At 48.3% G+C, this 15,771-nt stretch overlaps 2 protein-coding genes across 2 annotated transcripts; both read left to right on the top strand.

Annotated features, from left to right (window-relative positions):
- Positions 1-1,946: 1,946 nt before the first annotated feature.
- LOC309961799 (uncharacterized protein) lies at positions 1,947-2,709 on the top strand (the record flags this gene model as incomplete). Its single annotated transcript, XM_082839286.1, has 3 exons — positions 1,947-2,038; positions 2,120-2,435; positions 2,527-2,709. 3 exons carry the CDS (start codon positions 1,947-1,949, stop codon positions 2,707-2,709), a joined length of 591 nt encoding a protein of 196 aa, XP_082695412.1.
- On the top strand, positions 2,709-4,301 carry CHST2 (carbohydrate sulfotransferase 2; the record flags this gene model as incomplete). Its single annotated transcript, XM_082839672.1, has 1 exon — positions 2,709-4,301. One exon carries the CDS (start codon positions 2,709-2,711, stop codon positions 4,299-4,301), a length of 1,593 nt encoding a protein of 530 aa, XP_082695798.1.
- Positions 4,302-15,771: the final 11,470 nt, after the last annotated feature.

Genomic DNA, 15,771 nt, shown 5'->3' with positions numbered 1-15,771 from the left:
TAAACAGGGATTAAAAACGTCTGTCTGTCCTGACACGCTCCCAGGGGAAATGCCATGCTGCTTGAGAAAGCTGTGAATAAAATTCAATCTCTACTCTCCCTCCCTCTATTTGCACAAAATCTGTCCCAGAAACGTCTCACCCTTACATTTTATCAGAACCACGGGAGGGGGGGGGGGAAATATTATCTGAACTCTACCCGTGGCATTATGGATTTTTCTGGAAAACGAGGCTAGGTCAAGTTCTTGGAACATATTTCTACCCTGAAAACTCATATGAATTAAGTCACTTTCGGAATTAAGAATGGAATTAAGTGCACTCCTTGCACTCCGAAGATTCGTACTTCAGTAAGACTCACTGAAGAATAATGGCGCAAACAACATTTTTTAATTTAGAAGAATCTTGCTGAGAAAGGCTGCCCCAAATAGTACAAACATAAATTCGCAGTAACTTTGTCAAATTTCTAAAAACTCCATCAGGACAGGAGGCTGCAAAACGTCTCCAGGAGATCAGTCTGTTACCAGCGGCCCGTGAGCTTCAAGACCGGTCGCCGTTCGTAGCGATTCAGCCCAGGACTCGAGTGGGGTTTAATCATCTGGGCGTCTAGCTCCCCATCACCGTTCAATTACTGGAGGCTATTATAATTGTCCCCATTTTGCGGATGAAATTGAGCTACGGCTTAGTCTCTTTTGGTGAGAGATTGAGAGAGAAATAGAGAGGAGGAGGGGAGGGAGGGAGGGCTGTTCCTCATTATCCTAAAAAAAAAAAAAGTACTTAAACCTTAACTTAAAAAATGATCTACTTCCAAAAACTGTGTTTCCTTCAGGGTGAAATCGTTTGATCTCATCTCTAACACCAAGGAGCAAAACAAGTATTTTACTGTAAATTGGAACAAAGAGTTACCCCCGACCCCCCATCATCCCAGTTCCTGAGGACGTCAGTCACTGCGGACGCGTCATTACGATCGGAGGTGGGGAGAGCGTCTGCTGGGGGCTAATAAAACCGAAGAGGCCCTCTCCATGGGTGGAGTAGAGCGGGGAGAAGACGCCCCGCTGGCACACACCTCCGGAAAACTGAAGCTTCTTCTTTGACCCAGGGGTCAGAAAGATTTATTACTTCCTCGGTGAGGGAGAAGCCTCAGGCCAGCTGGAAGGGACGAGCCGGGAGTGGGGAGCCTGAGAGCCGCGCTCGGCCTCCTCGGAGCGCTCCGGGGCGCGGGTGCGTCCTCGGTCCCCGAGAGGCCCGGCGGTGCCGACCCCGGGGGGAGAGCGGAGCGGGAGGCCGCTGGGGGATTTCTGCCCAAACTTTATCACCAACTCTTTCCGAGAGCAAAACTGTGCGGTTGAGCCCGGTAGCGGCACGGAGAATCCAAGTTTCCCAGAGGTCGGGACGCCCGAGCGCTCACGAACCCCGCGTCCGTACCCTGGCGCTTGGCGCACGGATTGCTACGGCCTACGCCGCGCGGACGGCGGCGCCAAGCTAAATCGGAACCCGCATCTCCAACCCCCAAGGTGGCGGCGGCGGGAGCTGGGCGCTGCGAGGGGGGGCGGGCGCGGGACGCGCGGAGGAGGAGGGCAGCGCGCCGAAGGGGAGGAGCCGCAGCGACAGACGGCGGCGCGCACCAACCCGGCGCCGGCTGGCAGGAGCCGCGCAGAGGCTGGACGGAGCGCGTTGCAGCCGCTCCGCGTAGGGAGAGTCGGGTAGCAGCATCCTCCCCGGCGCCGGCTTTTGCGCGGCGGCTGCGGCGGCGGCGGCGGGGTTTTCTCTGCCCCGGTGCCTCGTTGACCCGAAGAGGCTGGTGCTGCGGGGGAGGCGGGCAAGGGAGCGCTGCGGACCCCGGCTCCTTTGCCTAGAGCTGTGTGTGTGAGTGTAGGGGGTTTCCGGGCCAGTCGGAGGCTGAGGAGCGGCGGGGGCTGCCGGCAATGCCCGCCCGGGCATCCTTCGGGTGATGGAAGAAGCAGCTGCTGCCGCCGCCGCTGCAGAGTCGCGCTGCGCCCCATCTACCACCACCAGAGAGATGGGAAGATTCGGGGCGCGGAGGCCGAGAACAAGAGAGGCGGAGCCGCTTTGCCGGGAGCTGGGTCCCGTATAAGCCCCCTCCCCCTCCCCTCCCTCGGCCAGCTTCACCCCGCCAGAGCAAGGAAGGAAGCTACAGTCCCGAGAGGGCGGCGGAGACGCCGATGGAGCCGGGCGCACTGGACTCAGCGGAGCGCAGAGCAGGGCTTCGGGCCCGGTGAAAGTTTCCCTTCCCCAGCCGCAGGGCGCCCGCTGCCCGCAAACTCTGCCCAGGGCTTGGGCTGCCAAGTCCCTCGGCCCCCTCGGAGGCGCGCGGACCCCGGGCGGAAAACAGCGCTCGAGAAGGCGGGGAACGAGTGACAGCAGGACTGACCGCCGGGCCGTGCTCCCGGGCCGCTCCGGGGAGCGCCTGCGGCTCCAGGTTAGCGGGGTAGCCAGGCAGACCCGAGGGTGGGCGTTAATTAGGGGGAGGAGGATTGGGGCGCACGAGCTTACTCCGCTTCCCCTCGCAGGTCCTTCTCAGAGCCGCTGCCATGGGAGAGCCAACCCTGGGCGCCGGGGACCAGCCGCCGCTGCTGCCGCGCCCGCCTCGGAGTCGCGGCCCAAGTCCCAGCGCCCGAATCCGGGCCGCTGCGTCCTCCTCCCGGGTTGCAGGGCCGCCTCCGCCGCGCTGCCAGCCCGGGTTGTGCCTGTGATGAGCCGCAGCCCGCCGCGAGCCCTGCCCGCGGGCGCGCCCCCCCGGTTGCTCGCGGCCGCGCCTGCCGCCGGGCCGCGCGCCTTGCTCCCGCCGTGGCCCCGGCGCCCGGGTCGCCGCTGGCCCCCGTCCCCGCTCGGAATGAAGGTGTTCCGCAGGAAGGCGCTGGTGCTGTGCGCGGGCTACGCGCTGCTGCTGGTGCTCACCATGCTCAACCTCCTGGACTACAAGTGGCACAAGGAGCCGTTGCAGCAGTGCAGCCCCGACGGGCCGCTCGGTGCCGCGGCGGGGGCGGCTGGGGGCGGCTGGGGGCATCCGGGGCCTCCTCCGGCCGTGCAGCCCCGCGCACACACCCGCTTGGACCCCCGTACCCCATACCGCTCTCCCGTCGCCCCCGTCCGGGCGGCTCCGGCAGCTGGGGCGGGGGCGGCGGGGGCCGCAGCCCCTCCGGGTAATGGCACTCGGGGCACCGGGGATGGCAGGGACAAGAGGCAGTTGGTGTATGTGTTCACCACGTGGCGCTCGGGCTCGTCCTTCTTCGGCGAGCTTTTCAACCAGAACCCCGAAGTGTTCTTCCTCTACGAGCCAGTGTGGCACGTGTGGCAAAAACTGTACCCAGGGGACGCCGTTTCCCTGCAAGGGGCGGCACGGGACATGCTGAGCGCTCTCTACCGCTGCGACCTCTCTGTCTTCCAGCTGTACAGTCCCGCTGGCAGCGGGGGGCGCAACCTCACCACGCTGGGCATTTTCGGCGCGGCCACCAACAAGGTGGTGTGCTCGTCGCCACTTTGCCCCGCCTACCGCAAGGAGGTCGTGGGGCTGGTAGACGATCGCGTGTGCAAGAAGTGCCCCCCGCAGCGCCTGGCGCGCTTCGAGGAGGAGTGCCGCAAGTACCGCACTCTGGTCATCAAGGGCGTGCGCGTCTTCGACGTGGCCGTGTTGGCGCCACTTCTGCGCGACCCGGCCCTGGACCTCAAGGTCATTCACCTGGTGCGGGATCCCCGCGCCGTGGCCAGTTCACGCATCCGCTCGCGCCATGGTCTCATCCGTGAAAGCCTGCAGGTGGTGCGCAGCCGGGACCCCCGAGCGCACCGCATGCCCTTCCTGGAGGCCGCTGGCCATAAGCTGGGCGCCAAGAAGGAGAGCATGGGTGGGCCTGCAGACTACCACGCCCTTGGCGCCATGGAGGTCATCTGCCACAGCATGGCCAAGACGCTGCAGACGGCCCTGCAGCCCCCTGACTGGCTGCAAGGCCACTACCTGGTGGTGCGGTACGAGGACCTGGTGGGAGACCCCGTCAAGACCCTACGGAGGGTGTATGACTTTGTAGGGCTATTGGTGAGCCCTGAAATGGAGCAGTTTGCCCTCAACATGACCAGTGGCTCAGGCTCCTCCTCCAAACCTTTCGTGGTGTCAGCACGCAACGCCACGCAGGCCGCCAATGCCTGGCGGACCGCCCTCACCTTCCAGCAGATCAAACAGGTGGAGGAGTTTTGCTACCAGCCCATGGCCGTGCTGGGCTACGAGCGGGTCAGTAGCCCTGAAGAGGTCAGAGACCTCAGCAAGACCTTGCTCCGGAAACCCCGGCTCTGAGACGGGTTCCCGGGAGACCAGACTCCCTGTGGTGACACCCACAGAAGGATTGTGGTGTGTTTCAACAAAAACAGCCCAGATCCAAACTGAGGAAGCCCACACATTCTGTTATAGATACATAATATAAATAACCACACAGGCACTTACTGTCAGTGTTTTGAGTCATTGAATTTCAAGGAACAGCCACAATACACACACATCTCAGAAAAGGCAAGGCTTGAAAGTGCTGACCCGCCACCCTTCCTCTTCTCTCCCCTGCCTTTTCTCCCTTTTCCTACCCTCTCCCCTACCTGCCTTCCATTTTGAAGTGGGATGTTGATTAAATCAAGATCCAGTAACCCAAATCTTGTTTCCAAAATTTTCGTGGTATCTGTGAACACGTAGAAGAGTCATTTGGATGTCGGGGGTAGGGTGGGAGGTGTGGGAGGGTGGAGAAAGGGGAAGTGGTCCAGGAGCAAAAGCCCCACTGGGCACGCTAAACCAAGGAGGCATTCTTCTAAGTAGACTTTTGTGTAAAAAGCAAAGGTTATATGTGAGTATTAATAAAGAAAATAATAAATAATATTCTTTTTTATATTTGCCTCCATTACTTTGGATTTGCCTGTGTTCCTTGTCCTGTGCAGCTTCAGACAGAATCTGCTTCTCCTCCCCCCACCCCCTTTTCCTGTCTGTTTCCTAGAAAACAGCTAAGATGGGTGGGAGCAGCTTCAGACTCCTTGATAAGAGCCTTGGGGTTGTGTTCTCCCACGTAAATCACAGCCTGTCAGGTGCCCAGGAATGGGGACAAATCTTCAGATTCTAAAGGCAAAAACCAAGCAGGGCAGTGGAGGAAAAAGCACAGCGCTACTTTCCCGTTCCACTTGGAGCACAGAAAGGAAGACGCAACCCCTTGAGGACCTGAAGGCATTCGGTTTTGATTACTCCTGAGTTAACACTGGGAAACCTCGAAGCAGAGACCAGCGTTTGGGTCCTGAGGTTAGCTCAGAAAAAGGATTTTTTAAAAAAGACAAGTATGTAGTTCAAAAAACTTCTGATGATAAGAACACAAACCTCAAAAATTAGTGTGAACGTTTTGTTGGCAACGGTAGCAAGTTCTTTGGTTAGAAAAGTGACAGAAGTATTTTGAGTTTGGAGCGTTTGTCTGCCTCTGACGCAGTCCACGGAGGCGTATGAAAAGGGAAGTTTGATCTGGGAACTGTAAGGGCACCCACAGGTTATCCCCCTTATTCCTGGCTGCCCACCCAAATTAGTGCAAAAGAGAATGTGAATCTATAATGGTTTACTTAGGTTGCTTGTGGGGGTACATTGCTTTTCTTTTTATGTTTTCTGAAAGGAGAAAATTGCAAAAAAGCTACGTGTTGCTGACAGTATAAGTCTTCAACCAAGAGCTTCTTTTAGATATGAAAATAAATTATGGGAAAGAGGAAATGAAAATGAATGATGAGTTTGTATGTTGGATTGTGAGATTTGGTATTTTCCAGGGAAAAAAGCATTGCAATTTTCCTGTAGTGGTAATGGTGTTGCTGCTGTCCTGAGCCCATTTGTACTGAAGCGTTCTGCAGAATGTTGTATTATGATAAGAAGTTATGAAGCTAAATAGGAACAAGAGAGTGTAGTTGTATATTACATTAAATATGATACAAGTTCAAGTTCATCATAATTTTATTTTACTGTAATTTATTGTGAGATTTGTGCAAGCCAATCTGTATAGGTTAAATGCTGAGGATTTCATTTTAAGGCAAATATAATGAAAAGGAATATGTACATGGGAAATACTTTAAGTATAATTTTTATTACAATGTGAAATCTAACTACACTGTTAAGAATTCCAAGAGTTTAAAAGCACAGAGGTTAAAAAAAGGGATGTATTTAGCAGTGGATTTTATAACACATTCTAGAATGGTTATTTCTTAATTTACTAAAATTGTTTATAGTAATTGTGTTTATTAATCCAGATTACAGCTATAACACGTTGATCATGGTTTCTATGATATTTTCATGGTAGCGCCTATGCTGAATTATCTTCAGCAGCAGTAGAATATTTGTAACAACTTTAATTTAAGAATACTTTCAAAGTAAATGAACAAAATAAATATTAATGTTGGATGTCTAGAGATGAAACAGGTTTAGCGGGAAATTAAGGCAGCGTCATTAAAAGGCAACCACTCTGAATTAAAGAACCATTTAAAAACAAATTTCATGTGACATTAGAATCAACTCGTTTCACTTAATCACAGTAAAATTCATGCTTAGTGTCTGAGTGAAGGATTTTTAGGCAGTTGAATTCATTCTTCTCTCTGGATAGCTAAGGACTTTGATTGCATTAAAGTGGAATCACGATGTTTTTGGATCTTGTATTTAAAAAGTGTGAGATGCCACGTAGAGGCTTTGTAGCCTGCAGCACGTTCACGGTCTCTGCTCCAATGAAATTTTAAGCTAAACACCAACAATTCTCCCCTTGCTGTGTTTGAACGAGGCTTCCGCCCATAATATCCTTGTTTTGTAGCAGCTGCCTTCTCTCCACTCTGCCACTCCTGGGCTCGGGAATTTGACAGGGTGAATTGTTGCTCCTTGAGATTTGTACCTCGCTGCATTCTAGGAAAGCGAGACAGGTGTAGTTCCCACAAACAGCCGAGATCGTCATATCAGTGACATTCTCCTTCTACGAGTCTGAGAAGGAGAGAAGCAATTTTGGGTGTTAATCAGCTTCTGTCAGCCCCTGGAGCAAGCAGACTTGTGCCACAACAATTTGTGACAGAGCCTGTGACCATTTCTGAAGCAGCAAATGTGAAGGAGTTCCTTTCACCGTTCCCAACTTGGCAATATGTCCATCAGCAGGAGGACATATTCTTTAGAGCAGGTTATCAGAGTGATTTTTATTTTCAAATTCTGCTTGACTGATAGCACGCCTGATTTACCCCATTGACTTTGGAATCCCTTTGTTAATTAGAGAGCTCTATTTGTAAAACAAAGTCGACTCAGTGCATTTAGCCAACAAATATGAATTTGGAACAAGGGCAGCAGCTCAGGCTGGGTGCTTGAGTTTCAGGGAGCTCAGGGGCACTCAAAGGCCTCATTCAGACTGACCCGTGGGTACCCTGTGGGCGGGCATGGGGGCAAATCCTGCACCCTTCAGTGTCTGCTACACAGTGGGTACTTGGTAGCTATTTATTAAGTGAGTGAAATATGTAACTATCCAATTTTGAAAGCGCTCAGAGGGGAAAGAGTGGCAAAACGAGTTACCTGTTTGGACAAAGTGCCAGGCTGTTCGTTAAAGTTTGCTGAAGAGAATGGGCCTTAGGCTCTATTTAGATGTGGGGCATAGGCACTAGGAACACCTTCAAGATTTCCAGGAGGATCTGTGTTTAGTTCAATATTTCCCGCTGATGAATTAGAATTTCTGAACATGGAGAGGTGAAAGTCTCCAAATGAGGAATTCTATTTTTATTATTTGTTTTTCCAACGGCATGAACAAGATAAAAGGCAGGGATCAGAACATGCCGGCAGAATAAATGCTGCCCTGGTACCTAAGGGATGTTGTTCATGATTGCAGAAGCCTGTGATATTTATTTATGGTTTCGAGTGCTGTGAATTTCACCCAGGCAGAGAATAGTTACTTGCAGGAAGTGAGTCCTGTTGTGGACAGTGGACGAGACAATGGCTGCCTGTCCCCATGCATCCCCTGCCTGGCCGTGGCCAGTTCTGTCCAGGATTGCTGTTGCACACTGGAGAGCTGTGGCTGAATTACGCTGTCTGTTTGAAATTACTGTGAATCTGAGTGAGGCCGTTAAATGAATATTCCCTCGGTCTGAACAGTGAAATAAACATCATGTTGGAAGCCCAGTCTCTAGAGATGACTTCAGAAAGACTAAGAGGGAAGTAAAAAGGCGTGTCTTATCTGTAGTCGTGAATAAAGATGAGGTGTCACTTTACCACCCTCCCCTGACCTCCTTCCCTTCCCTCTCTACACACAGCACACATGCCCGCCTGCACATACAAGTGTGTTTGTGCACTGTCTTGAGGTCTGGAAGAGAGAATGTTTTTATACCAGCTAATGGGTGTGTGGGGAGGGACACTGTTTGATCGCAGGCCTCTGAGAGCTCGTGGGGGATGATTCTATCAGAACCAGTGACAGTTCTGTGTCAGGATCCAGTGTGGACAGGTAGAAAATGACCGTTGCAATCTGCAGAACGGCTTGAGGTAGGTGATGGGATGTCCCAAGGTAAATGCACAGTTTATAGACCCCTTTTGTCACTCACCTTGAGAAGGACCCTTTCAAATCTGTCACGGCTAAGAACACAGTTGGTTTCCATACCTTCCCTTCTTTCTGGCAATCCAGCTGCTACTTTTGCAGTTCAAGTACAAGCCACTGAGCTGCTTGGGTATGGGCTCTGGTACAAGTGTTTAATAATTGAAATTACAGGGCTTGACTTTTATTACATCTGATACAATTCTGCACACATCAAATTATGCTAAGGAAATCGTTCAATTCTGAATAACACATTAAGTTTGTAGAATGGGAAACTTTATGAACCAGTGTTGGGGGTGGTATTGTTTATAAACTTGAAGGAGCCTTGAAGAAATAGGGCCTGTCTGTATACCTGGCAGGATGAGAGAGGATGGCCAAGGCCGAAGCTTAACTTTTGACCAAGCCAGTTATTTGGTAATCAGACATCAAATGTGTTCTGGGGCTGTTTGAACTTTCAGGTTGGTGACAGTCACCCTGCCAAGTAAATGACTGTGAAAATGATCACTGGAACCAAAAGCTATACTCAGAACCATTCAGTAATGGCTCCCATCCTGAGTGTATAGACAGGGCCTGATAGAAATTCACCTTGAGGCAGTGAATCCTCGAGACAGGACCAGCTACATAATTTGTGGGGCTCCGTGCAAAATGAAAAGGCAGGGCCTCCTGTTAAAAAATTCTTAAGCGTTTCAATTCTGCAGCAGCAGAGGATTAAATCAAGCATGGGCCCTTCTGAGTGTATGGCCCACAAACTGTACGGGTATTTACCACGAAGCCAGTCCTGCATCCAGATACAGAAACGAAATGCTTAATTATAGGAGAGAATAAATAACAGTGGCCTACAATTTCTTGGAAAGTGGCTGCAGGGTATCGTGTGTAACTATAATTAAAGCACAGACATCCTAGCGAGACAAGTGCACTCTGCATGATGGAGTTCTAAGAAGGTGAGTGTGCACATGACAAATAATCCTTGATGACTGTAGCAAGTGATTGACAAGGCCTCTGAGTCATCAGTTGGGCTTGAGACAACTTGGGACCAATCCTGTTCAGGGTGGATATTGCTTTATTAACTTCTGGTCCTGATTTTTCTTCCCTTGTAGCTAACTTGTTTATTCTTTTTGTTTGTTTGATTTTGTTTTCTTCCTGTCTTCCAGAATTCTTTTTATGAAATATTAAAATTTCAAACTACCACAAGAACTAGTCTCTTTATGTTAATTTTGTCTAGTATTCGTCAAGCCCATTTGATCTGAGTATTTACTTCTTAAGCTCAAGAAGTTATTTTCTATAACTTTATATAAATATATAAATATATATAAGTATAAATAAATAATAAATAAATAAATATATATCCTGTGCCGTCAGGGGAATCCTTCGGGCAAGAACACGTCAGATAGTCTTCCATGAGGATGCAGAGCTTACCTCCTTGCCCTCAGCGTGGGGATACTAGCAACTTCTGCTGACAACAATATTTCCTTCCTTCTGAAATGACTGTGGGACTCTCTGCATTTGCTTCGTGTATAATAGAGAGGGAGAGTCTATGCATAGAAAAGCAGCAGGTCAAGTTACAATGAACGCAAGGAGTAAAGGTGCAGGGTGTGCTAAGCCATCAGCTAAGCCTCCTTATTGTGCCCAGTCTGTTTGGCTAAGTTTATTTCATTATAAGTGTGGGATGTCCCGCTCTTCTCTGGGGAAATTTCTCTGCCCTCTCTTACCCTCTCCTGCCTGCCATTTCTTCTCTACTTTGTAAATTCCTACTCATTATCTAAGAGCCTAGATGTGTTTGAAGCTTTTATTCATCAGCCCTGCTCCAAGTTGCAGACGTGTCTTTCTGTCTCCTATTCCCTCTGACTGCCTCGTGCACAGATCCATCGGTATGTATCCCTGCAGATTGGGATTCTTTATTTATAATCCACGTCCTCTTCTAGTCATGGTCCTTCGAGAGGAAAGAAACTGGATCCTATCTGTGTGTGTGTCTCCCCAACACTGAAGCAGCATCTTGCTCGTAGGTCTTTAAAAAGTGAGCGCTGGGGACTCCTCTGGTGGCGCAGTGGCTAAGACTCCGATGCTCCCAAAACAGGGGGCCTGGGTTCGATCCTTGGTCAGGGGACTAGATCCCACATGCATGCTGCAACTAAGAGTTTGCATGCCACAACTAAGGAGCCCGCCTGCCGCAACTAAGACCCGGCACAGCCAAAAAAAAAAAAAAAAAAGTGGAGTGCTAAATAAAAGAGATCACCCAAGAAGCCACCGCAGCAGAAGGGATTGAGGGGAGCAGACACTGTCAGAGGCTTTTGAGTTGGGATGTGACATTCCACCATGGTCTGAGATTCATATGTGTGCCAGACAGAAGGCGGAAAAAGCCAGAAAAATCAATACGGACGAAAAGGAATTCCAAAAACTCCTGTGGAAGGCCTCAAACGTGGTCTTTCCATATTAATGTTAGAAACAGAGGAACAATAAATTGGAGCCTCCCAAAGAAAGGTAACAACTGAATTACAGTCAATAGAAATGATACAATTCTTTTGGTCCTACCCATGCACGTAATATATATGTATTCTTTTTACATATTAAAAAAATTTTAATACAATTTTTAAAGGTTACTTTCCATTTACAGTTATTACAGAATACTGGCTCTATTCCCCGTGTTGGACAATACATCCTTGAGCCTACCTTACACCTGATAGTTTGCCCCTCCCCCTCCTCCACCTCTATTTGCCCCTCCCCACTTGCCTTGCCCCACTGGTAACCACTAGTTTGTTCTCTGTATCTGTGAGTCTGCTTCTTTTTTGTTATATTCACTAGTTTGTTGTATTTCTTAGATTCCACATATAGGTGAGCTCATACAGTATTTGTCTTTCTCTGTCTGACTTACTTCACTTAGCCTAATGCCCTCCAAAGTCCATCCATGTTGCTGCAAATGGCAAAACTGCATTCTTTTTTATGGCTGAGTGGTATTCCATTGTGTCTATCTACCTACCTATCTATCTATAGATATAGATATACATACAATGGAATATATATATATATACACAACAGAATCTATCTCTAATATAGATAGATATATACACAATGGAATATATATATATATACCACAGTTTCTTTATCCATTCATCTGTTGATCGACACTTAGGTTCCATATCTCAGCTCTTGTAAATAGTGCTGCTATGAACATTGGGGGGTGCCTGTAGAAATGATACAATTTTTAAGGGCCCACTAGGAAAATGTATTGCGGTAATATAGGCTGAGCCCGTGTATTTATTTTGACATGTGGAGCTCATCACTGCTATGATCATCTTTTGACTTTTTCAGGGACTGGAAAGGTTTCAAGGAACAATGTGGAGGTCTGAATATTACATTTCCATTTTCAGATGTCCCAGTTACTCTGGCAAACTCTTATTCTCTCTAGGACTGAACTAGCTCCTGGGAGGAATTAAAATATTTGATGTTCTCATATTCGTGCTCAGCATCTTTAGATAAAGGAGGGTATTATGTTATTTCTTTCTAAAAGAAAAATAGAAATGAAGCACATTTTTTTTCTGAAAGAACGGGCATTCACATTTATAGTTTTTAGCCCTGTTATTTAACCAGCCATACTTGCTGGTGAGACCAGTATCCTTCCAGGATGTGAGCTCTGAGCGCACTTTTTTAGGTTAAGTCTTCATTTATATTTTTACATTTCCCAAGTGACTTCTCGATGTGTTGTGCTTTTTATAACTTTCTATCACCATTTTAGTTTCACTTTCAAATGCCCTAATTGTGATGGTGATAATAATACTAATACTGTCATTTACCCTTTGTAGAGCATTTGTTATGTGCTAGTCACTGTGCAAAGTACTTTATATGTATGATTCTATTTGATTCTCATAACGATCCTATGGAATAAGTATTACTGTCTCCATTTTTTCCTTCCAATTTTATTAAGGTGTAATTGACATATAGCACTGTATAAGTTAAACATGTACAGCATAGTGATTTGATTTACATACATGATGGAATAATTACCACAATAAGTTTAGTGAGCATCCGTCATCTCATATAGACACAAAGAAATAGATTTTTTTTCATTGTGATGAGTGTCTCCACTTTACAGAAGGGAAATATAGGTTTAGATGCTTAATTTTCCTCAGGTCACGCAGCTACTTAAGTGACAGAGCCTCTTTCTTTTTGCTTGGTACATGAGAGGTCACACTATTTCCATATAAGGGATACGAACAAAATAGCAAAGCTTTTTATTCCAGCCAAATGCTTTCCGAGAAATGCTTCCTAAATGCTGGAGGCATTATGCCTTCAGCCAGGGAACAGGTGTTATCAGTATTGTTAGAGATGCGTTTTTTGCAGCAGAGAGAAAGAAGCAATTGTTGGTCAGAATTCCTCTTGGAATGACCTTTGTTTAGCAAAACATGTAATAGGCCATTTTGGTGGTGGGAAGAAGGCGTGGAAAATCTGAACAGGAAATTTGGGGATTGGGAGAAAGAGTTTGAATGGAGAGGGGAAGAGGTAGAGGGAGGATACAAGCAACACGATGGGATGCTGGAGCCCAAGGAGGGGACCCTGCAGTGATGTTCCTGGAAGAGAAGGGAATGGCCAGTAACAGGAAGAGCCATGTTCAGCCTGGAGGTATTTGCTTTCCTCAGCTGCAGTGTGTAGTAGCCTCTGTTACTCCAAGCCTTCAGCAAGGCTGCTACATGCTTTGCCTTGAGTGGGTGGTGCTTTGCAGGCTGAAGGGATCAGAGTAGTGCCACCCAGGATGACATGGGGTGAAAAAACTACAGGAGGTGAAAGGCAGGGAGGCAATTGCAAATTCAGTGGAAGCAGGAACTCAAGCTAGAATTGACCTGTGGGAGTGTGGGCTTACCCCAGGACTCCCTGGAGGCGTTGGGCAGGGAAGGACATTTCTCTCCCACTGTGAGATGGAGCTTCTGGGCAATATTATTTAAAATTTCAAGGATGAGGGGGTGTGAGCACTGCTCAAGGAGTAGGGATGTCCAGGAGGTGGATGTATGGCTTGTGACTCTAAGGCTTTGCAGGTAGGGACTCAGTGGGCAGGTGGAGACCTAGCAAAGTTAGGAAATACTGGCATGTTGTAAAGGTTGATGTGATAGAGACAGCTCAGTCATCTACAGGTGTGGAAATCGAGGTGCAGAGAGGCTGGAAGATGTCCTCTGTGTCTCTAGTCAGAGAAATTGCACAAACTAGAAATCACAGCTCTTGGTTTCCTGACACATCCTTGCCCTAAGACTTATTTCCTTGGCGCCTACCAGTTTTTTGGCCACTCCAGTGTTTCACAATATCTCTATAGAATGTCTGGGAATCAGAGAAGAAGTGTCCTTTGGGATTCTGGTCAAGTTTTAGTAGGAGATGAGGTTGAATCCAAAGCAGAGAGCTGAGTTTCTGGGTGGTCTGCAAGTGTCATTCTCATAGGCACCAGTCAAGGTTCTTTGGTTGAAAAACAGACTCAATTACAGTAAGCAAAACAGGAAATTAGCTGGAAAATATATTGGGAGGCCACAGAATTGAAGAACAGCTAAAAAGCAAGGCTGGATACACTGGCTTTCTTGTTTCTTTCTTTTTTCCCTCCCTCCCTCCCTTCCTTCCTTCCTTATTTCCTCCCTCTCTCCCTCCCTCCTTCCCTCCCTCCCTCCCCTTATCCCTCCCCCACTCCCCCCACTCCTTTTTACTCCCTCTCTCCCTCTTCTTATCCTCTCCCTCTCCCTTTCTCTCTCTTTCAATTGTCTTGCTTCACACATTCAGAATTCAACGTCTAGGAAGAGAGAGTTGCACTGGCTGAGGTTGGGGCACCTGAGCAGGGCACTTTGACTGACAGTCCCACTGAGGCAGGAGATAGATGGGCCCCAGGCTGAGCAGCTGAAGTCTGTCCCCTGTGGACAGATACTCCAAGATAAAGATAATGGCGGGAGCCAGGAGGAGATGAGTCCTGCCGAGATAGAAGATAAAAGAGACGACATATTTCTCATTCTGGAGGTCAAGGAGACCTCCTGACTACACATGCGCAGAAAGGCTCCTTGGGGGTCAAAAAGGGAGGGGACACCATCCCATAATAAGTGGTGTCAACCTTCCCACAGGCCTCTGTGTTGGAATCCATCTTGGCTAAGAGATGTGTGTGCATGGGGTGGGGGGATCCTGAGATAAACCAAATATGGACTCAGAGCCAGGCAAAGCAAGATGATTGGCCAGGGGAAACCTGGCAGAAATGCCCCATATAAGTGATTCAAACTACCACAAATCGTGACTCTCTCTCTGAGCCCGCCGGTGTGTGCCTATTCACAGGTACTTTTTCCCTCCTAATAAACACTTTACTTGTTTTACTGCTTTCTGTCCCTTTGTTGAAATTCATTTCTCCAAAGCAGACAAGCCAGGGCCTTGTCAGTAGCCACTGGCCCTTATGGTCTAGTGGTTAGGATTCAGTGCTGACTCTGCTGTGGCCTGGCTTCAATCTCTGGTCGGGACCACTGCAGGCCGAGGCCACCTGAGTTCACCATCAACCTGCACACAATGTGGGAAAGTGGTTTTCCACAAGAAAATCAGGGTGCAATGATCAAAAGGAGGTGAATAAATTCCAGGTGGCCTTAAACCAAGAAAAGTCTTCTATCTTCATTTACATACTTTCTTATTATCTCCTGTTACCTTGAATAATTGGGACCAATCTTCTTCAGAGCCCACTACACAAAAGGTGGTTCGCTCTGCATTGCTATGTTAAAATGTGGGCAGTGATATACCTCATTAGTGAATTGGGCAGCCATGCTCGTTGGATGTAAATAAGAACAGTCACTTATTTAAGTGATGGGGATTAATTCAGGTAATGAAATTCATGTAGACAGTGCATTTTGTGATGTGCTTTCAATTCAGGTTTTGATAATAATGCCACCTTACACTTCTGTAATGCTTTGTACTTTACTAAGTACGACAGGTAGTGCTGGTTTCCTACCCACTATCCATTATCCCCTTCTTTCTTACTCACAGAATCTTAGGAGGCAATATGCTCAGCTAAAAATATTTCCCAGTCTCCCTTGTAGGTAGGAATGATCCTGCAACAGCCAACGAGATGTAAATGGAAATCTGCTGGGGACTTTTAGGTAAGTGTCATGTTTCTGATTGAGACAGAACTTTTTCTTGCCTGTTTTGTCTTCCTACCTGCCTTCTTCCCTTTCTGCTCTCCCCGCTCCTTTCTGTCTATCCATCTGTCTGTCTGTCTGTCTTGAATCT

The sequence above is a fragment of the Leucopleurus acutus genome (assembly GCF_964270905.1).
Source record: "Leucopleurus acutus genome assembly, chromosome: 5".
NCBI lineage: Eukaryota > Metazoa > Chordata > Mammalia > Artiodactyla > Delphinidae > Leucopleurus > Leucopleurus acutus.
Note: the sequence above shows the minus strand (reverse complement) of the source record. Positions and strands in the feature narration are given on the sequence as shown.